The following is a 23,414-nucleotide window of genomic DNA, read 5'->3' as shown; positions in this document are numbered from 1 at the left end:
TGCAAATGAATCCGGATATGGTCTATTATTAATAAACAAGGATACCGTGTGGGTGTCAACGGGATTATGCAATCCTGATGGTCCTGATTTGAATTAAGTGCACGATTGTGGCTGAGTGTTTTCGGAATGTTCGATCGTTCCTCTGAACGGTTCTGGATTATGCTCATTAGTGGATAAAATAGTTTTCTCGCATTCCATCAACCTCCACCAACCAAGCCCATCATCTTTGGCATGCTTGGTGAAAGGTCCCAAAAACCATCCCCAGTGCGATGAAGTTGATTGAGCATACATGGGTGGAATTTGTAATGTGCTTGATGTTTTTCCCGGCGGTTTTACCTTTGAAGTTCGAGCTTCCCTTGTGGCGTCTGTTGCTGTTGCTAGTGTCACTTTGGCCCCAAGTGTTGTACCGCGCCGAAAGAGTGCTCTTCCCCCGCAGGAAAGGATACCACTGCTGCTGCTGCTGTTGCTGCTGCTGACTAGTGGCGGTTTTTCTGTGCTTTCAGTGTCTTCATCACAGTCACCCGCCGAAAGTGATGGTAGATCCACTTAAAATCTTCTGGGTACTCACGAACAGCACGTATCTAGGTAAGTGGGGCGATTTTCTACAGTTATCCACTAGACACCTTGAACAACGAAAGCTCTTCTGGTGGAATCGTTTTCTCACCCGATGGAGAAGATAATGGTGCGAGAACGTTGAATAGCTTGACTGTTATTGCTATTTACTGCTAAAATGTGCGAAACTTGGCGACTTTGTATCGGTTTCGCTGCATTCGAATGGATCCATTTGGTTTGATTACAACGCTGCTCGAGTCGAGCTGTTGGTATAGAAGGTGTTTTAATATTAAAGCGAATACACTTCACTTTCAATGAAAGGGAAAATAGGTCATGATGGTTTTTGTGTGTGTAAAAGTTCATGCATTTGCCTTCATTGATACTAAATATTTCACAATATAAATGACGCAATTTGGCAATAGCGAAGCAATAAAAAGTTTTATTGAAAATAATGTCATTAATTGTACAGAAAGTGATAATTCACCGCAGTGAAGAAACATTGAAACTGATTTATCTCTACGGAAGACTGCATGTGCAAGCGAGTTTAAGTGAAACTCAGTGTAGCAAAAAATGAAATAAAAAAACGAAATTTCTTTTGCTACGTTTGCCTGCTGAAGGACAAAGTTTTCAATGTCTTCCCATCCGGGTGGGTCGCCGATATAAATAATAAGAAATAATAAGTTACTGCCACCGAACAGCGCTTATTGCTTCCGGGTGCGGTACTTTGTGAAAGTTTCACTGGTCGTTGTTACCTTTGTAATAGATTTTACACAACACACTTTGATTTATTCTAGTAAACACGTGATTTTATTTAGGTAGCCTTTGATAGCCTTTGCAATTAAATGGCTTAAATTGTAAGATATGATTTCAACAATTTCAACAGCAAACGGAGGAGGCGCTTGGTCATACAAAGTAGAAACGAGGGAGCATGATCTTCAGTAGAAATGACTAAAGCCTTTTCCATGTGACAACTAACAAACAGCTATCCGTCCCGTTACCGCTTATCTCCTGAATCGGATATAATCTGTTTGACTTGTGGTTTGGGAGGATTGCTTCGATACAGGAGAGAAATGGAAAGTTGGAATGTAATTTAATAGCAGACAGCTCTTGCAAGAAAGCATTGGATATGCTTTCGCAATTGAAACAGCCTTTTGAAGTCTCCCTTAAACTGATTGAACCTACGCAAAGTGGTTGTAACTATATGGCACAGAATGTATCAGGAGGCAATGAACAATGTTGCGGTTCGAATAAACTTTTCGGTGAATTCGTGTGAAGATAATGTTGCTAGATTGATTAACTTTGAGAGTATTGTAAAAAATGGTGGAAAGCTTTAAAAGCAGTCTTTGCAGTAAGCCGAAAGAAACTTCATTGAGTGAATTACCAGTCGATAAAAGATTGCAGGAAAGCTTTAAGGTACTGTATATTTTCAGATGGAACTCTGAATCTGAGACTGAACTCTGAACCAATGAATTATCATACACCATCCCTTTGAATAAAATAGTCTAAATCCTAGTTTAAATTAAAGCATAAATAACATAACATTATTAACGATCAAAGAAACAAATTCAACCTAGCAATCCGGGTTAAATATCGTGTAGCAATTCATGCAAGCCAAATACTTTTGATATGAAAATGGATGAACTTATATCATGTGAGTCGTTTTCTGACACCATCAACGAACTTTGGTGTGACATATGTTGCTGTTTAAATATCATTACTTGCATGTCGTTAATGATGCAATGACATGGCAGTTCTTTCTCAGTATCTATATTCTTTTGAAAAGGGAAAACTTGTGATCACTTCCAGTCACTGGCGCCGCAACGAGTAAGATGTTCGTATTCAGTTTTGAGAGACTCATTAAAAATGTTTACTTAAACATCCGACAAACTGGGACAGATATTAAAGTACATTTTATCCTTTCGATAGCTTATGTTAAAGTTTGAATCTTTAGCTACTGTCAATATGCGTGCGCTCTTTCGGAAATAAAAAGACGTGCATCGATTGAATTTTAAGCGGTGATTAATAGCTTATTCTTTTAATCATGGATAAAGGGTGTCCCACCTCAAATTGCATTACGGAAGAAACGCTGTAGAAAATTACCTAATTGACCAGTTCTTTTCAAACTTTCGGACAATAAAGTATAACCCATTAGTAAACTTTTGGTATAGTTGCATACGTTTGCCTGTACAGTGCCAGAGTTAGTTGTTGTTGTTGCAGACATAACAAAACCCAAAGTTCTGAAAATAATTCAATGTCAATCTTCGATCTTCGTTTTAGAGCAAAAACCTACCGTACGTAGTTCTACGTCAACAATGCAGTCATGTCCCATCTAATTTTCATTATAAATATTCCAATAGTATAGTCTATGTTCTCCGTACATCCCAAGTAAAATTTTAAAGCCGCTTGGCGTTATTTAAATTTCATTAAGATTTTATTGCGGTATGAATCATTACCTCTGGTGAATCATTATCATGGTGTTGCGCAAAATCCAAGATGACAAAAGTCAAAAACCACTTATAGCTAACTATAAAACTAAAGTAAAGCTGATAATAAAGCAAGTTTACTGTGGTTGCTGGTATTACCACGATACGATTAGATGACAGTCACACATATGTTATAAACTTACTATAAGTGGCAATACAATATGGCGCACCAATCAAAATTGATCATAATTGCGGTTGTTTGTTAAACCGCAATACAACTGTTAATTTGATGGTGCTATTCCTAATATGGTAACAGCCTGAGGAAACAGATTTTTTTTTGGACATAATAACTTCGAAAAGGGGATTCCCAGTGGAACTTTGTTCCTTTGAAGGGATCCCAAAAATCTAAATAAACATAAATAGTGAATTTTACAATATAGGTTACAAATAAGAAATATTTTTACCTAAACATTTATAGAGTGTACATATTTACAAACATTAAGCTGTGGTTGATTCGAAATTAAATTACGAATGTATTGACTTTAGACTTGTAATACTGTTTCAAGCATTTCTTAAATAGCATAGTTGATCGCTTAAAGTGCTCTGGAATTTTATTATATGCAGAAGGACCGTAAACAGATATTCGCGTTTGACGCGATTTATTGCTGCTATGATGCAGAATATTGGAGTTCAACACCAAAATAATTTTTTATCCGAGGCCAGATTACCGTTTTCTAGCATTTCATTTTGTCGCCAAACAACAGTTCATCAAAGCAAAATGTGAGTTGCAGAAAGGACGTTATTGTTGATCGACTTTCACATCAGGATGCAACTATAATGATATTGAAATTAATATTGACTAATCGAATATATTTATTTTGTTTAAACAACTGGTTTCGGAGAAGAGTAAATGTTTAATGCGAAAAATGTAGATTTAGGTCTCACCTTCGCTAAGTTTATATTTTTGGCCTAATATAAAGAATTTTTCAGTTTGCCTAAGTCTACATTTTTCGCATTAAACATTTACTCTTTCCCAAGTGAAAAGTAAGCTGACTGTCGAGAAAAATAAAATAAAATTGGTTTTTGAACTGGTTTTTAAAAATTGCCATAATTCCATTATGGACGATAATATTTAATGCGCACATGCTGCACAACAACGGAAACTGCTGAAAATTTGTTGTATATTACAATAAAACTTTACCTTTTCTGCTCACGGCTATATATTTTCAAGTTAATAAAGCTGTCTGGGTGATTTTGCTTTTTACGCAGCAAGCTTTATGCTTTATAGCATAAAGCATAAAGGGGGCTCCGTAGCCGCAAGGTTACCGAGTCTGCTTTGACAAGCGAGTGGTCGTGGGTTCGAATCAAGCCATTCGATGTCAAGTGACTTTAGCATGGGTTTATTCTCAGGCCCCTCCATTCACCCTTACATCGTGCTGAATTTTACCTTTACCCCCTGAAGTCTCTTGACAGTACAAATGTCCCTCCTATAGTTAAGTGTACTGGTCAGAGGTACGAATGACTCCTCGCCAGGGACGGCTATAATATGGGATAGTGCTGGCAGCGAGGAATAAGTGGGTAAAGTAGATCAAGCTTTGAAGGAAGGGTAAACCCCAATACACGCAAGCACGCATACAGTTTAATAAACATATCGCTCACTCAATAGCGATTATAGCAAAAAGAAATGCAGTACAGGTCATACAGCAAACACCCGGGCGACATTACAATAGATCAACCATACTGGTCGCAGTAATGAGTCCACACATGGAAAAAAATGTTTTATTGCGAAAAACTTCATTTGATTATGGCGGTTGCCATCATGCAGTGAAAAGCATATTAATCGGTTTTACTTCTGCTTCGAGTAGAGCGTAATAAACCGGCTTGAGCTTATGTCCTAATTCTTCAAGAGATATAACCATATGAAGAGTGGACCTCTTCGTCTGAAGGAAGTTTTATAGTGGTCATCGGAAGGTTTTGGTGCAGCTCATAGTTTTCTTAGCGGTTTTGTGAACTTGGTCATGAAAACCACTAGAAGAGCGTAATAAAACCTAAACTGCTGCTCGGGATATCTGTTTCAGGCAGTTTGGGGGGGTAGATGAATGGTATTTACTCTATTTTTATCGATATAAAGAACAGTAGAAATCAACCTCGTGGGATTCAGAGTCAAGAGAAACAGTTTGAGATCGTCCATATGCATTTTAGTGCAACTAGCGGGGAGGTGGGGGTTTAGGAGAGATCTAGCGCCCTCTAGAAAAATCAAATCTATTTTGTTTAATTTAAAAATACCAGAGTTAGTGAGCTAGAGGTTACAAAAGCTTGAGAGCAATTTTCATTTGCATCACTTTTATAAGATTCTATTCATTAATGTTCATGTCATTTTAATAAGCCAATGGAATAAAACGGGCTATTGCCCCCCTAGAATTGATCGTTAGTTACGCCAATGTCCGTATGTATGATGAAACAGATATCATTGAAAACTACAGATGATAGCAGAGACCTTAGATTGCAACCTTGGGGTATACTTGATGTGGAGACACAGTTATGTAAGTCAATGTTAGTAATCTACCCAGTGGTGGGCTTCTTACAGAGAACAGATTTCACTGCACTGTTCTCCGGCACACTTGCGACGTGGCCGGCCCAACGTAGTCTCTCAACTTTCGCCAGGATGGGAATTATCCAAGTAGTGCTATACTCGTGGTTCATACACCTACCCCAGTCTCCGCTGTCCGTTTGTACCCCGCCAAAAATAGTCCGCAACACCTTTCATAAGCAAAGTTACAGTCTCTAGTTCGTAGAGCAGCGGTCTTCATTTTGTACATCGTCAGGATTGTGCGGTGGCGTATGCTCCTTGATCGAAGCATCTTGCGAAGAGAAAAGACCCGACATCCAAATTTTCGAGCACTGGATAGTTCCCAAGTAACCAAAAGTTCCGAAAAAAGGGCATTTTTAGCTTAATCAGCCAACGAAATGATAATGAATAGAACTCTATTCAGCTTAATTTTTAAGTAATTAACCGTACTTTCAAGTTCGTATTTGATGATTAAACTTCAAAGGGAATACAAAGCAACTTCTGACAGAACTAGAAAGTTCGCAAAAAGTTCTCTTAAGTCGCTATATAGAACACTATTCAGCTCAAAAAGAAACTCCAATAATCTTCAAATTAAAAGATTGGGGGAATTTTCCCACTTCTTCCTGTTTTGTTGTAGATTCATGACATTTCCCATTTAAACTAGGGCATTTAATTTCGGTTAATAGTGATAACCAATATCAATTATTTTATTTGATGAAAGTTCATCAGAAGACTAATCGACTGCTGTTTATAAATATTAATTTATTGTAACTTACCACACACCACGAACCAAACCTCGGGGGATTTGAACTCGAGTACTCCCTTTCGGTGACTTAGATACATACCACTGCTCCGTTTCTGGAATATGCTATTTGCATTGATTTTACTCAATGTGCTAATTTCTCACTTACCACTGCCCCGAAACTGCTTTACACTCAAGAACAACTCATCGGCAAAATTCATGTCACTAGCGGCGTCAGAGATGGCGCTATGCATCAGGATAGGCTGCAACGCGGAACGCTCGGGTTCAAATCCAGCAGCGGTCGGTGTTAGTTAGACTTTTTTTATATGGTCTATCTTAATCGCATGAACCGAGTTTACAGAAGTTAGGAGGGGAAGCGGAGGTCAAAAATAAAAAAAAATTTAAAAATAGAAATAAGTGTTATCTTATAAAATTTTGACAAAAGTTTCTTTAGAAGCTGCTTAGCGCTCTGTGCAGCGAATTCAAGGCAGCTCTAAAGTTTGGTTAATTACAGGTAAAGCTGTTTAGCAAGCTATAGATCCAAAGGCATAAAGTTTATTAACCTTCCTTAGACGCCATTATCCGAACTCTTAGTTACTTTCAAGTTGCATGTTGGAACTAGGGGCCGAAACGGTTACATTTTTTCTTTACATTTTCCAGCATGCAATGCCATGTCATACTATAACCAATACCATCGCACTGTTCTGTTTCTGTATCGATAGTGCCTATCTCTTGCACGTGTCGAGACTATCCCGAATACGTACATGATAATAAGCGAACATTTTCGTATGTCAGTCGACCATTCATACAAAATGTCGTGTAGAAATGACATGCATTTATGCATGTATGGAGCAGTGATAAAGAATAAGGTGTATTGGGGGCCTTATTTAAAACCGCGTTGTATGGGGGAAAGCTGTATGTTTGGTTTACGTGCGCAACAGCAAAGAGAATACAAAAAAGTGTCTCCAAAACTGGTGACATTTTCTCCCCGATATCGAAGCATGTTTGACATGTACATCAAGAGATGTTTCCGTTGTTCTTTCATTTCTTTTCGGTGCTTGTGTACCAGTAACATGTCGCAAGACTGGTAGCAACAAAGGATGGTAAATGTCTTCAAATTTTTGTCACCAACCAATACATTTTACGTCCCTGGTTGTAACTTTGCATGTTGAACTTTTAAGTTGCTACAGACATTATTTTATTGAGAATGAAGTTCGGTTTACAAATGTAGTGTCTGGTTGTTCAGCAAGAAAGTTCTGTGGAACTAAATTTGAACCAAATATGAACTTCCAAGTTCCTTTCTTAAGTAAAATTCGAACTTTTGGTTGCTTGGGTTTCTTCTTATTGGGGATAAACGACGTAACATAATAATGAATACTCCAAAAGTGTTGATTTGACTAAAACACACTTACCTTCCGATCCGTGAACTTTAATATCACTGAAAAGCGATTATTAAAGCATATTATTGAAATTACGCTACTGACTTTATTTCTTAAATTCATCGTACCGTACGCGGCTATTGCAAACAAATCGGCAACTAATTTATTGAAACCACATGTTTTTGACAGATGCAAAGAATACACGATTACAGCAACCCGTGGAAAACGTAGGTTGTACTAATACTTACAGAGCCGCTTTGTAAACATTGTCTGCCGTCAGTCTATCGTTCCATTATGGATCAAAATTAATTTAATTTCAATATTCTAGTGCAGGTACACATTATACTACAAAAATAAATATGACGGCAGTTGGCGACTTATTCTGCTGAACCAGAGACTGTTGATCCGTAACTGTTGAATGTATGAAATCCAGATGGGTGATTGTAACCGGTACCGGTTCACTTCAGATGGGATAACCGATATGTTACTTGAACTAATTTTGTCTTATCTTCAGAATAAACGCTCGTATCTTACGCTTCAATGTGAACAGAAAATATTATTGCAAGTGTGATGGACAAAGCAATAAAGATTCCTCCTACGACATCAGCCTGCTCAAATGGTAGGTAATGGATCAATATTATTTGTTTGTAAAGTTGAATATCAACAAAACCATTAAACCAACAGAAAGCTATTAAACTAGTACCTATAACGGCAAAGGTCAGAGCATAAAACTAGGAACAAACAGCTGAATGCTTGATCAGCATTGACAGAAATTAATAGTGATTGGTTTGACTTGATAAAGCGTAATTAGGCAATCAGTGTTTAGTTATCCTAGTGAACTGCTATGAAAGTTGCACACCGCAAATCGAATTAAAATCAACCACTGAACGGATGCCCACAAAATTAGACGCGGCAATCATCCATAATGTAACTTTATTATAATCGTTCAATCATTCAGTAATGGCCGTTCTCCGTTGTTTCCACATATTATGCGGTGCTTCCGTGTAATAATTGGATCAGTCAGTATACAGTTGCTTCCGTTTGGATAGATTTTGTGGATGAAATTTGAGGATTTTATAGCTATTGTACCATTTACGTTTGAGTGAATATGAAACAGAACCGTAACTATTTTGATGTGTTCTTTTAGAATATGATACGAACCGATGTCTATGTTTCGTGCATATTTATTTGAAAGAGGATTTCGGTCAAATTTCAATTTTTCCGAAACTCAGTAGATTTTTTTGTTGGAAATACAATCTAACGTATGATTCCCTCTAGAAGAAACGCAATTGGTATTATAAATTAAATCTTTACTAAGTGGAGAAACTATTTAGCAGTTCAACTCTTTTCTTCATTATCAATCCAGACTGTCACTATTGTATTTATAGTGTCATAAAATTAATTCAATTTGGGCAAATCTCTGATGAAATCTGCTTTTATTCCCAGTTATGAATATCGCAACAAAGCAGAAAGTTGTCGTCCAATTGAAACTTAGTAACAAAAGTGCCCTCCAGCACTAATCAATACACTAAGCTATCCTTTCCATCCGTACCGGGCAATCTGTCCTGATAATGACTTAATCAATTCCATTCTTCCCAAGCATCATTTCCATCGCCGTTCAGGACCGTTGCGGACTGGACGACTTTGATTACGCTAGTCCCGACGTAATCTGTGCTGCCAACCCCAGACAAGAAAGGCTAATCAGACAATGATTAATATCGGTTCGCATTGCTTTTCGCCAGTGGTGGTGGTGTCTCATCAAAAGTTTGCTCGGTCGGATCTGCCCGTCGAGAAGCCAAACAATACTCGGTAAGGCTCTAGCACCACAGCAGCAGCCGCATTTCCCCTTTGTGTCACCGTCGAACGTCACGAAGTCGCCATTCGTTGCAAATCGTTCATAAGACATAGGCCTTTATCCGTCTCGGGCAGATAAAGACAAGCAGCAGAATTGACTGGAGGCTCTACGATAATTTATCATACCTGTACTAAAGTCTCGTGCAGAAGAAGCCACATCCTTTGACATGATTGTTATTGTTGTCTTTAGGCGAATTGCGGAAGTAATTGAGGCTGACACGGTCGGTCCCTGTTTGTGCTTCTGATATTTCTGCCTGCTGTCGTACGCCATGCGAACTGTCCGAACGTAAATTGAGCCTTGCATGGTCTGTCGTTTGCTGCGTGGAATCTTCTCTCGTATGATGTTCTGAAGAGCAAGCAAATTAGCTAATTTCTATATGGCATTTTATAGGATTAAATCCTATTTAAAATGTATGTAGAACAATGAAATTAACATTAAATTGTAAGGTGAGCTCCAAATGAGATAAGCATTTTATTGCCAGATTTAGTTTGAAACCGCAAATAGTTTCTGCACAAAGTTTAAACCTTATAAATTTGTGAATCATCCTTGGGAGTTGTCCACGTCGCACACTTCTCGCTCTATCCGACCCAGTCCGGTCCGTCAATGTCACGTTGCTGATGCGAAACTTTATTCACATTCTTCACACCGAACCGGCGCGGGCAGGCGGCGTAAACTTTACCTCTCTAACCTTCGAAACAAAACCCGTAAAGTTCCTAATGGATGCTGTAAATTACCACGAGTTACACGATTGCATTTCTTCGCTCAACTCAACCAAGAAGCAACCGAGCGGAAAAGTTTCGTCTCAAGTATATGGACCTCATTAGTGCTGAAAAATAATTTACCGGACGTCCGAATGCAATTTGAGTGTTTTGGAAGCGAATTGTCCGAACCGTTTTCCCGCAAGCGCAACTCAAATTGTTTTCCCAACAAGAACCGAAATTGTACCGGTTCATGACATTTACGCTGTCGACCACCAGCTTGATAAATTCGCTGAGTCAGTTTAGTGTTATTTTTGGTTGGAACTACCAGGAAGTATTTTCAGCGAGTCATTCTATATGTGGCAGAATTGTGTCCCAGCAAGGAGAACTCAGTCCACTCCATTGTCTGGGTCAGCAATCGCTTTCTTAATTGTTGTGCCTTTTCGCCTGTAGAACGGAAACATTCGATCGATACGGGTCTGGTCACGGCCCCCGGAAGGACGCAGAGTAAACTGTCAAGATGACCTAGCGAAATTCAACGCTTGCCTTCTTTCGTATATTTTGTCATTATTAACATCACGTCTCGTGAAATCTCTTATCGCAAGAACTGCAATTTAACGGACAAATTGTTGCAGGTTAGCATCCTCGAAGGACTAATTTGTGTGCCTCCTAAATTCCGCAAGAAATCGGAACCATATTTCATATCTATAAATTTGATAAAATTTTATGGTGCCAATAAGTCACGTTTACGGTACGTGATTTATCTACCCAACTGCGTTACTTCTCTGGTGAGCTCGAATGGTGTCGGATTCTCCTGGCAGTCAGTGGATTAAATTTAAAGCTCTTAGCCCCGGGCAATGCATGTCAAGAACCGCCCACACTCGCCTCGTTGCAAACTCCTGATAGAACCTTCCACTACGGTGCATATCTTATGCATACAGTGTAAATTTGTAACAAAAAATCCAAATATTTACTGGATACTAACAAAGCTTCCGTTTTGGATTCAAAATAGAAGTTTGCCGAGTGCGATTCCACATGTGAAACGATGTTCTTTATTCTACTGTAGAAGGCTTTGATAACTCGTATTCGTTTATTTTCCCTACACTGACTGTCGTTTTTTTTTTTTTTTGGCGAGGACACTGAAGTAAAATCAGTCACGTTTCGCCAGGGAAACAAAAACTTTTACCCGTTCGATAAAAGTTATCGAGCTTTTTGATGAACATGAATTCCTTTCGGACCAACTACGGTTTCATTTTACCCCACAGAGAGATTGGACGGAGGACCAGCAGCTTCGCCTTCGCCAAGGCAGCGAACGTCACGTGCTCGTATCGGCAGCTGGGCAGGCACTCAGGGCGTAATCATTCCGGGGTAGTTTATACGCGCGTAACAAATCGCTTCCTTCGCTCGATGATAGGACGATTTCCATCTTACTAGAGTGGAATGTTTCTTTCTTTTTCCCTCTCTTCTACGTAATAGCTAGTCTGGTTTGGTAGAGCAACGTGATCACGACGCTACACCGTGAAGTAACTGCAAATAAGCAAATAAATATTTAGTAGATTATGTAAATTTACCAGGATGATTGCAAGCCTGCTACGGTAGGACCGAAGAATCAAAGCACCAGAAATGCTGGCGTTAAGTGCACTTTTGTGGAAATGTTTTGCCAATAAGTTGCAGATTGTGTTAGAGAGACATTTATTTGCCGAAGATTGCAAATGTTGTTACGGAAGTAGTAAACCAGCGTGGTCAATATGGCTTCCCGTTAACAGTAGTGGCTGATACACTGCGCTAGCTATCAACTTACTTTGACTTTGTTAAATTCTTTGAATATCCTTGCTATCAGAAACTGCTTGGGAACCATAAGTGAATATTTTGAAACCAATTTGTGTAAGTTTGGAAGAGGTATGCGAAAAAAAGCAAGGGAGGGCGCTTGAAAGGTCGAAGTTTTTGATAGCGCTTCTGGTGTGCGAAAACTCATTGATACTCACACTTCCTTTTTTAATTGTACTGCAAGAAAAGTCAGTCGATTTCATCTCTGCCTTAAGAAACATCAGAAATGTTATCGAACAACTGAAGGACAAACCGAACGCTCATAGATCTAGAGTCCTACAAAATCTTTACAGCAGCCGAAAAATACTATAAAAAGTTTTCGACAATTTTCTGATCATTCCCAGAATTACAAACAGACAAAGGTAGACAGACAAAGAAATTCAACTTATCAAATAAAAACGTTGAATCTCACTGCCGTGAAGCAATTTTTATCCCTGCTCTGAATGCAATGATTTTTAATTTAGCGGAGCGCTTTGAGCAAAACTAATACTCTGATAAAAATATTGATGAAAATAAAATATTTGTGACAACAAAATTCGGTTCAATAAATCGGTTAAGATACTGTGATACAGATACAGTTTTGTCGTGCTTGGGAAATTGAGAAAATGTGGAGAAAACGACTCGAAAGAAGGTTTCAGCTAAATCTTCTAAAGCGAAAAGAAAAATTCGCTCTTCAGCAAGTGCACGTTTGTTTGCAATTACACTGACAATGATCAAACTTATGTCCGTGTTAGTAAAATAATTGTTTTGTAAGCAGGAGGACTGAAAATGACCAAACCAAGACATGAAATGGCATATGGCAATCATTCAATAGCACGCATCTAAAATTCAAAAGTTTTCTTTATTGGAGTCGACGTGTAGAAAATTTTCCGATCGATTAGGCCATTACAAATGTTAAAAAAAGTTTTTGTCCCTCCGGTGTTGGGCCACTGAAAAGGGGGAAGGGCGAAAAAAAAACAAATAGAATTGTTTAATCGAGCAAAAAAAATGGATTTTGGGCATATTTACTTAAAGTTTAAACGTGAAAACCAAATCTATTGTTGCGTTTAATAAATACGTTATTATTTTTCATGCAAAAATCTACGGACTAAAAGACAAAAACGAAAGAAAATTTTTTTGGCCGAGTTTCGGAAATTTCACTGTTTGAACTTCCATTTTTATTTCATACTAGAAGCGTAAACTCAACTCGTACACTCATTTTTCGAGGTTTCAGGCTGTAGAGGCCACAGACAATTGATTTTATAAAAAAAATTCAACTCATATCCTACAAATTATTTTTTTGCCCCCCGATTTTTCAAGCCAATTTCTAAGGGGAGGGTTGACAAAAACATTGAAAATGATTTGCAATGGCCTTATTGGTGCAAAAATGTTGAAAAATCAGTTGAATATTGCCCAATTTATTAGCGCTCAAAATCTAACCACTTCGTCACATTTGCATTTTAATTTTTTTTTTAAATAACACTACTTAACAGTAGAACGTAGTCTCACATAAAAAATATACTTAAAAATATTTGCCAAGAGATTCTCATTTGCTGAGATAGGAAGTTTTGAAGTAGATAAATATTCAGGAAAATCTAGTTTTCTCGAACCTACCGTCGGAACAACAGAAAACGCACTCGTGAACAGGGACGTAAAATGTACTGGTTGGTGACAAAAATTTGAAGACTTATACCATTTTTCTTGCTACCAGTCTTGCGACATATTACTGCTACATAAGCACCGAAAAGAAATGCAAGCACAACGAAAACATCTTTTGTTCTACGTGTCATATGCAGAGGGGTGGTGTGGCTGTCAAACTACATACATTGTCCATGTCCCACTCATTGGTTTTGGTACTTTTGGTTCTGGTACCTACTAAAAGGTTGATTCATTTTAAAACAACTGAAACTAATTAGAAAGCAGCTAAATACAGCCTTTTAGTTATATTTTAACTATTATTAGCTGTTATTTTCGATATGCTGGCTGGTTTCAAATTGTTCGCAAAATTTTGATAATTTCACACCCCTGGTCAGATGCTCTTCGGTATCGGGGAGAAAATGTCACCAGTCTTGGAGACACTTTTTTGTATTCTCTTTTGCTGTTGCGCACGTAAACCAAACATACAGCTTTCCCCCAAAACAACACGATTTTAAATAAGAAGGTCCGCACTACACCTTATTCTCTATCACTTCCCCGTACTATTCAAACTATAACTGTAAGCAAAAGGCGGCAAATGCTTGTCATTTCTACACGACATTTTGTATGAATGGTCAGCTGACGTACGAAAATGTTTGCTTACGATCATGTACGTCTTCGGGCTAGTCTCGACACTTACAAGAAAAAAGCACTATCGATACAGAAACAGTATGGAACGATGGTATTGGTTTGTGTCTGACATGGCATCCCGGAAAAAAATAACCGCAACACGTAGATAAAAATAACTGTAACAGTATGATACAAAATACAGTAAAAACAATAAAATTTATCGTCAAAAAAGATAACGAAACCATCAAACTTATTGTAGTTGACCATAACTTTCATGGCTTTGAGAAATTTTACTATAAAAATGACGGGTTGCTAAGTATCTTAACAATAAAAGATCTAATTTTTTCCGAACAAAAATTTTCATTTACAGTAAAAGTTATCGTCCTTTTATGGTAAATTTTTATAAGCGAAAAAACAAAATTTAATTAAAAAGGCAGTAAAATTGCGATGAAATATTGAAAATTCTATTACATAAAATAAGAAACAAAAATATGAATAAAATTTAAACTTGAGATAGTTTTACAATAAATTTACCATAAGTTTCAATGTCTATAATAAAAACAGTTTTGTTTCTATTACAAAACTTAATGGAAATTTTTTTACGGGATGGCATGCTGGTAAATGTAAAGAAAAAATGTTATTAGGCAGTCTAATGTCTAGTTTTGTTTTATTCTCCAGTTCTATCATTCTACATTTGCACCACACACTTCTCTTGCGACGAAATTATTCTTGTATGATTGTCTGACTCATATGAGATAATTTGGTGGCCCTGAAAAGGACCGTGTGATGATGGTGATGCGATTTTACCCTCAACAATGATGAACGCTCTGGATGATTTGGGGAGTTTAGCAACTTATTCTAATACCGGTAGAATTGGTCAAGATGGCATAGGCATGATTTATAATTCCCACTTTCCAATTGAAATTGGGAATTTATAATGATGTTACGGTGTTAGCTCTAACGTTGTTTCCTTGGGTTATAGAGTAGAGAGTAAAGTTGCGTGCCGTCTTTAATGTAGTCGTTGTTGACTTTATGAATTTCAAAGACAGTTTTTATGCACGAAATAATAAGAAATCGCAGACGTGCTGCTTCTGAAATTTGTTACATTGAAATACTATCTACTATGAGCGTAACATTAATCGGTTTAGGACAAATATCCAACAGATAACACTAGACCATAATCTGATGCGGTGAATAAAGCAAAGAAAATGTTCTAAGCTAATTTAAACATATACGAATATATTCGTTCTGAAAAAACGGCAATTGCTGAATTTGTTAGCAATTTGGGCAATTTTGCCTCTCGATTTTCTGTGGCAACAGATAGGCTTGAATGTTCGGCAATACATCACCTTAACCGATGGTAATTCCATTCAGTAGTTTGTTCAAATGTTTGCCGTTACGGATGACCAGCTGCAAATGACATGAGATATCTTCTTGTTGTCACGACCGGCATGCCTGCCAATTCCAAAACTTCAGCATCCAAATTTATCACAAAGTAGAAGGGTTCACTAACACCAACAAGTTCAGCGTAATTTTCGGTAAATGTGACCCACCAACAACTGCAGACCAGCACGACTTGTTGTAACGAGCCTATCGGAGAAACGGCAAATCGCAGCAGCTTTGCGTTCCAGTTAATTTGGCAGCTTTGCCCGCCCAGTTAGCTGCGGCTTACGATTTCCAAGTCGTTCCCATTTTTCCAAGTCGTCCAAGTTTTGCCATTTCATTAGTTACATTAGATTGTTACTTTGGTGTTACCGAGAGGAAAATCGGTAAACGGCGGTTTGACGCTATTTCTGTTGTAGTCGACCTAAATTGAGAGTTGTCTGGACATGTCCAGACGCGGCAAAGGAGACAAAGTTAAAGGAATGGCAAAGTCCCGTTCGAGTTATGCTGCTCTCCAGTACCCATTGAATAGTCTTCATTATTTGCTGCAAAAAGCAAATTACGCTGAACGGGTTGGTGCAAGTGTGCCCATCTATTCAGTTGCTGAAGTGTTGGAACTGGAAAATTATGTCAGTATAATTCCATGTCATTTGCAGCTGGTCATCCGAAATGACAAACAATTAAACAAATTTGGTGATGTCTTTTCCAACCAGTCACGTAGCCAGGATTTCTAGCGATACAATGCTTCATTATTTTCAGTTTTTCAATAGTGCACAATTAAAAACCAATTGTTTTCTATATTAGGCTTGACGCGTAGAAGATTTTCCGACCGATTGGTTGGTGCAAAAATATTGAAAGCCGATCAGGAAACCACTTTTTGAGATTTTTTGGGATCACCATTTTGTCTTGTATGGACTCATCTCTGAGACCAGTATAGTAGATCTATTGTGATATTGTCCGAGTGTTTGCTACGAAACCTGCACCAGGGCATTTGTTTTTGCTATAATCGCTTATTGAGTGAGCGATATGCTCTACTTTACCCACTCGTTCCTTACTACTAGCCAGTACTATCCCATATTATAGCTGTTCTTGATGAGGACTCATTGCGTTCCTCTGACCAGTTATAAACTGTAGGAGTAACTTTTGCACTGTCAAGAGGCCTCATCGGGGTAATATAGAATTCGGTATAAAGGAAGGATAATGAGGGGCTGGGAATAAACCCCTGCTAACGTCACTTGACATCGAATGGCCTGATTCTACTAAGATTCGAACCCACGCTTGTCGAAGCAGACTCGGTAACCTTGTAGCTACGGAGCCCCCCAAGGACAGTAGAAACAACGGTAGAAGAATAGATCAGGACCCAACTTAATAGATGATATGAAGTGAACTATCTTCATCGTTTGCTGTAAAAGGGGTATTACGCTGAACGCCTTGGTGTAGGTGCACCAGTCTGTTTAGTATTAGTGATAGTATTTCACCGCTGAAGTGTTGGGTCTGGAAGAGTATGTCAGAATAATCCCATGTCATTTGCAGCTGGCCATCCGTAACGGCAAACAATTGAACAATTGTACCACTATCGCAAAAACAATTTTATCTTGTGCGTAGTTTTTAATACACTTACGCGGTTAATTAGTGTTCCATTCCAGTTGATTTCAATTGATGCGCTTTTTCATAGCAGATATTTGTATCGATGTAACAATTATCGAAAGCGTCATTGAACCCCGACTGCATTCGTGTTACCCTAGCAATGCTCATTCCAACCAACCACAAAGCGAGCATTTCTAGCAGGACCATACTTCATCATTTTCTATTTTTTAATAGCACGCACCCCAAAGTCAATAGCTTTCTTTATTGCAGTTGATGCGCAGAAAATTTCATTGATTAGAGCAAATCTCTCTGAAATCTAATGAGAATTGACAGAATTGAAAATTGAATATTATCACTTTGATGACGTCTTTTCCAACCAATTAGAAAACGAGGATGTCTAGTTAGACAATGTTTCACTATTTTCAATTTTTCAATAACGCCCACTTAAGAATCAATTGTTTTCTTTATTTGGCTCGACTCGATTGATGCAAAAATATTGAAAACTGGTCAGGAAAGCGTTAGCGTTCAAAACATGACCACTTTTTGAGAAAGATGTTTTGAAATGACCCCGGATCTCCATGGTCTTCGCGGATTTTTAAGAAATTTTCTTATATTTTTTTTATAAAAAACTAGCTGATTGCCCGATCTTATTAGAGCCCCTTTGTCTCTCAGTCACTTTTTTTTTTTTTTTTTTTTTTTTTTTTTTTTATAATGGCCCACCACTACCCCCACACCAAAAAGCTCTAAGGACGAGCCCCCTGGTAATGGACTCATCTAATGAAAAAGAAAGCAAATAATGAACAAAAAAAACCGAGCAGTGTAATTTATTGGTGTGTTTGGAAGTGATGCATACTGAACAAAACTAACATCAAAAAGGGATTCCCAGTGGAAGTTCATTCCTTTGAAGGGATCCCAAAAAACTAAATAAATAGATACAAATATAATGAACAAGTTAACTAGACATTTATAGAGTGAATTTTACGAAAATTATCTTGTGGTTGATACGAAACTAAATTATAAAAGTATTAATTTTAGATTTGAAATACTGTTTCAATCTTGTTTTGAATAGCAATCTATTGTTGATTAGCTTAAAGTGTTGTGGTATTTTATTATACGCAGAGGGACCATAAGAAGATATGCGAGTTTGACCAAGGGTACTGAGGGCTCGAGATCTTCCCAAGTTGTTTGCATACCTTGTGTTGTGGTCATGAGTTCTTGTCGGCAGAATAATGTTATGATGCATGTTTGTATTTTTCTGAACATCGTAAATAAATAAACAGGATTGCAACTCACGCAACCCTAGTATTGGTAAGGCGTTATGCATGAAGTTCTTGTATAAGTCGAGCGTTGAGTAAAACTGTGGTAATGTATAAATTATTTTAAGGCATCTGTTCTGTAAAACTTGCAGTTTCTTAAGTTTAGATTTGCAGGCTTGGCCCCAAACAACGACTAGATACTGCAGGTGAGAATGAATGCACCCAAAATAAAATTTGATCAATGCATGCCGCGGAACAAACGGTCTGACTCGATACAGTAGCCCACAAAGAGATGATAGTCTTCGGTGAATATGATCTATATGGCTTCCCCAAGAAAGCGTAGGGTCTAAAACCAAGCCGAGATATTTGAAAGTTTGTACCTCGTCAATATCTATCTGACCAACAGATGGGTTTATGTGTGCGGAAATTTTTTTCCTCGGCGAGCGGAACAACATGTATTTAGTTTTTCCTAAATTCAAAGATAGAAGATTCGAGTCGAAAAACTGTATAAGGATTTTCAAATCATCATTTATATCAGAAATAATAGTGGAAGCATTACTATTTGGATAGAACATTGCTGTGTCATCCGCGAATAGTCTCGGTATTCCTTTAAGAGGCAGGTTTCCGAGGTCGTTTATGTAGATGAGGAATAAGAGTGGCCCGATATTGCTACCTTGTGGGACACCAATATTATATGTTTGCAGAGAACTTCGCGAGTCCTCGATGGCTACATATTGTCGTCTGTTCTTTAGGTAGCTTCGAATAATGTCATTTGCTAGATCCCGTATCCCATAACATTCTAACTTTTGAAGCAGGATATGGTGATCCAACGTATCGAACGCTTTCTTTAGATCGATAAAGAGCCCACCAACAATACATTTCTTATCAATGTTACCTAACAAAAATTCGACTAGTTCCACTATGGCTGTCGAAGTGCTACAACCTTTCCTAAATCCATATTGAAATTTATATAATAAATTAAACTGATTCAAAAATTTTACTAATCTGTTGACCAACAGCTTTTCGAGAATTTTGCTAAAAACAGAAAGAGTCGAAATTGGTCGAAAATTACTCGGATCTGTGGTATCGCCTGATTTGAACACCGGTGTAACCCTCGCAATTTTGATGCAATCAGGATATATACCTTGCTCTATTATTTTATTAAAGAGAAAAGCGAGAATATTAGAAAATTTCGCAGCATTGCTTTTTATTAGACTTACTGGAAAATTATCCGGCCCGCAACTTTTTTTCGCGTTCAGTTCGTTTATTATCTCGGTTACTTCAATCACATTTGCAGGTCGCAGAAAGATAGTTTGATCTATCCGATTGACATTGTTTATAGGATTTGTATTTCTTTTTGGAATTTTGCTTGCAAGATTGGCCCCAACTTGTGAAAAGAAGTTGTTGAAAATCTCGCAAACCTCCAGGTTATTAGAAGATTTTACTCCATTGTTTTGTAGCTCAAAACTTGTCACAGGTCTAGAGCGTCCCATGATTTTATTTAAATTTTTCCATAGCTTTGCATGACAAGTGTTCTCAAGTAAGTTTTTATAATAATCATTTTTACATTTTCTTTTAGCATCATCAGCTCTTTTGGAAACATGTTTCAACATATCTTTCACATGAGCATTGAGAGGATCATTTTTCAATTTTTTATGATATTTACGTTTAAGTTTTATCCACTGCCATACGTAGTGACTCATCCATGGACAATGTTTGGATTTTATATTGGCCTTTTCACTCCTCGTTCTTGTACATTGCTCTAGTAAACTATAATAAGCATCTGTAATAGCTGTGATTGAATTATTTACATCATCACTACATTCAAAATCATTTAAGAAGTTTGTAAATAGAAGTTCTAGCTTTATTTTATCTACCATTTTTCTTATTAAGACTCTAGATTCTTTCGGTGTATCAACTTTCAGAGTAGAAACTACTATTAAATGATCACTGATATCAGTATAAATGGTATCATTTCGAGTGTTTACCAAATCATCATTGCTGCAAACAAAATGATCAAGAATGTTGTTACTAGACGGACGTGTTACAATCGTATTTGAGCAGGCGAAGTTATAAGACTCAAGGAGACTTTTATAACGTATAACAATATTATTAGTCGACAGGTTTACGGGAATGTTCATGTCGCCAACAAAGAAACGAGTATTTTTGTTTTGAGCTGTCAATATGTTTTCGAGTTCAGTGCTAAAACGATTGAAGTCGAAAGATGGAGGTCTATACAGACCAACAACTTCGTAAGAAATTCCGTTTCTTTTAATTTCAACATGTATTAGATGAAATCCATCGATTGTTTCATTTTTTATTACATTAAAGCTCAAACCAACTTTAACATACATAGCGACTCCACCTGATGATGTCTCACGACAAGAAAATATCGAATTATAGCCAGGAATATTGTACAAAGCACAGTTGTTCGACTTCAGCCACGTTTCACCGACGATAAACACATCAATTGAGACGTGTATGTTATCTAAAAATAAAGGAATGGTATCGAATTTTTGAAATTCATTCATTCCTCGTATGTTCCATTGTGCAATTCGGAAATAAGAATCATTGTTTACACAATAATTCAACTTAAAGTCATCAATACAATCATGATATACATTTATTACACCAGCCATATTTACTCATAAATTCATAGACAACAAAAAATACACAGTTTGATACTCAAGTTAATTGTTTTTGTTACACTTTCTTTTGGGAGAAGGAGTTTCTTTATACGGTGATTTGTTACTATAACGGTTAACTAGCTCATATAGATCTTCTCTTGTTTTAATCATTTCTGGCTTCGAGTGCTCATATTTTTTGACTAAAATGTTACCTCCTCTGCTCGACCAAACATACTTAATTTTAAGTTTTTCCTGGTATTCTCGCATTTCATTTAGCAGCTCTAACGATAACGGAGTCAATTCGTCTCGAATTATTACAGTGGTCGGTTGACCATTTACAATAAATCCTTCATTCACTGAAGAAGAAAGAAGTTTCCCAATTTCTTTCTTTTTAGTAAAAACAAGTTCTTTAATGTTATCGTCTTTAAAAGTGACACGAATCGGAACCAACGAATTATTTGACTTATTTTTCCCACCGAACCTCTCAGCCGACACAATTGCGTCAGGGCCGACATTTATCCCATAACAACCAATAACCCTATGAGCGATTTCAAATGTATTTTCTTCCGGACGGTATGGAACCCCGAAAACAATTACATTTTTTAAATTTGCCTGACGAGCGCTTCTATCTACATTGTGCTCTAGTCTATACACAATTTTGGACGTAGCATGTTGCGTGTGTTTCAGCTTATCAATTTCCAATTTCAAGTTTTCATTTTCTCGCTTCAATTCTTGAAAATCTGTCACTATGGCATCAAATTTATCGGAAAGAAACTGCTGTGACTTCTCTATAGCTGCAGTAACCTGTTGTACCTCGCACCTAACGACATTCATTTCTTGGGAGACAGCCGCAGATACTGCTCCCTTAAGTTCAGCAGCCAGAGTTTCAACTATCGAAGATTTTTGATTTTGCATCTCTGTTATGCGTTGGTAAATGCTGGAACAGTTATGCGAACAAAAATACATCCGACCCTTTATTCGCCGAGCTGCTTGGCCCACGAGATTACGGCATTTGTAGTGCGCCTCGCCAAAACAGTAATTGCACGTTATTAATTTGCTGGCGTCTCTCTCTACGGCCTTGCACTCAACACAAATGCTATCTTCACTTTCCATTGAGAAAAAGTTTGAAACAGTAATAACAAAGCTAAGATTAAATTCCAAACGCAAATACAAGCAATCGGCTGCAAGAATGAAAAACAATATTACACACACCAATTCAATAAGGTAAAATGGGTAAAAAAATCAGAAATCTATAAGTGTTGGCTAAGTTATTCAAGTGAATTTAAGTGTAAATTTGATATTAAGATCAGAGAGTCATCGAAAACAGGCAATCAAAGTTATCAACGTATCGCTGTTAACATGCTACACATGTGATTACTGTACGACAGCTTATTAATAAAAAGAAAATATCAATAAGTTTAAGTTGCATGTACATTCAAACCCCGAAAGATAAATATCATTAACAAAGCCTACCAAGCATACATATTAGTCTAGCATTACTCAAGCTCACTCCAGTCAGAACTCCACTTATCACTTGTCATCTGTTAACTGTTATTGTAACGAACATTCTCATAATGCAAAAAATAAAACCCTTGTTGTTCATGTGAATATGTCTACCCTTTATCAGCTCCCTTTCCTGTTGTCTCCCAGCCACTTGTAAATTTGTGTTCTTTTCGGTAATCCCTATAAACTGAAACAAAGCCTTTTTTACGTTTTTGAACCTCTCCATTTGCAAGGGCCACCCTATTCCCCCTTTCAGAAATCTCCCTGGTCGTCTAGCCAGTTGTACAACTGCTGTCGTACCAAATGCAAGAGAAACGAATTTGAAACTTCCTCCATTCTTGTAAAATACCGCTTCCCACTTTTGTCAACCCCCCTGCACTGATTCTTTTATATCAAAAAACATATGCGCCAAGTTTGATGAAGAACCGCCCAAGTGTTCTGGATTTATAGTGGAACATACATTCATACTCATGTTCCTTGTTACCTCCCGCCCCTGTTAAGTCCCTCCCAGTCAGTTCCTTCTTTTGTCATGTAGACGATTATGTATCTATTTGCTCTCTAAAAATTATTTTGAAAATGGAAGAGAAACGAAGCCTTTTTTTCATATATTTCTTTCTGGTGGAAAAAGTGGAAATTACATAAGCAGGCACGAGTGAGTGATCCTGTGCTATCAGATTTGCTTAGTGACGTAGTTAAGGGAGGAACCGAAAAAGTATGTATTTGCCATATTGAGCTTTCGAGCACAAGAATTGGTTTCGCGCCTCCTCAA

At 37.5% G+C, this 23,414-nt stretch overlaps 1 protein-coding gene across 1 annotated transcript in view; it reads left to right on the top strand.

Moving 5' to 3' along the window:
- Positions 1-533: 533 nt before the first annotated feature.
- LOC128741142 (neural-cadherin) overlaps positions 534-23,414 on the top strand; it is a 136,876-nt gene continuing 113,995 nt past the window's right edge. The window contains exon 1 of the mRNA XM_053836742.1: positions 534-585. Coding sequence (XP_053692717.1) covers positions 534-585 — 52 coding nt within the window. The remainder of the gene's footprint in view (positions 586-23,414) is intronic.

This window comes from Sabethes cyaneus, chromosome 3 (assembly GCF_943734655.1).
Source record: "Sabethes cyaneus chromosome 3, idSabCyanKW18_F2, whole genome shotgun sequence".
Lineage (NCBI taxonomy): Eukaryota > Metazoa > Arthropoda > Insecta > Diptera > Culicidae > Sabethes > Sabethes cyaneus.
Note: the sequence above shows the minus strand (reverse complement) of the source record. Positions and strands in the feature narration are given on the sequence as shown.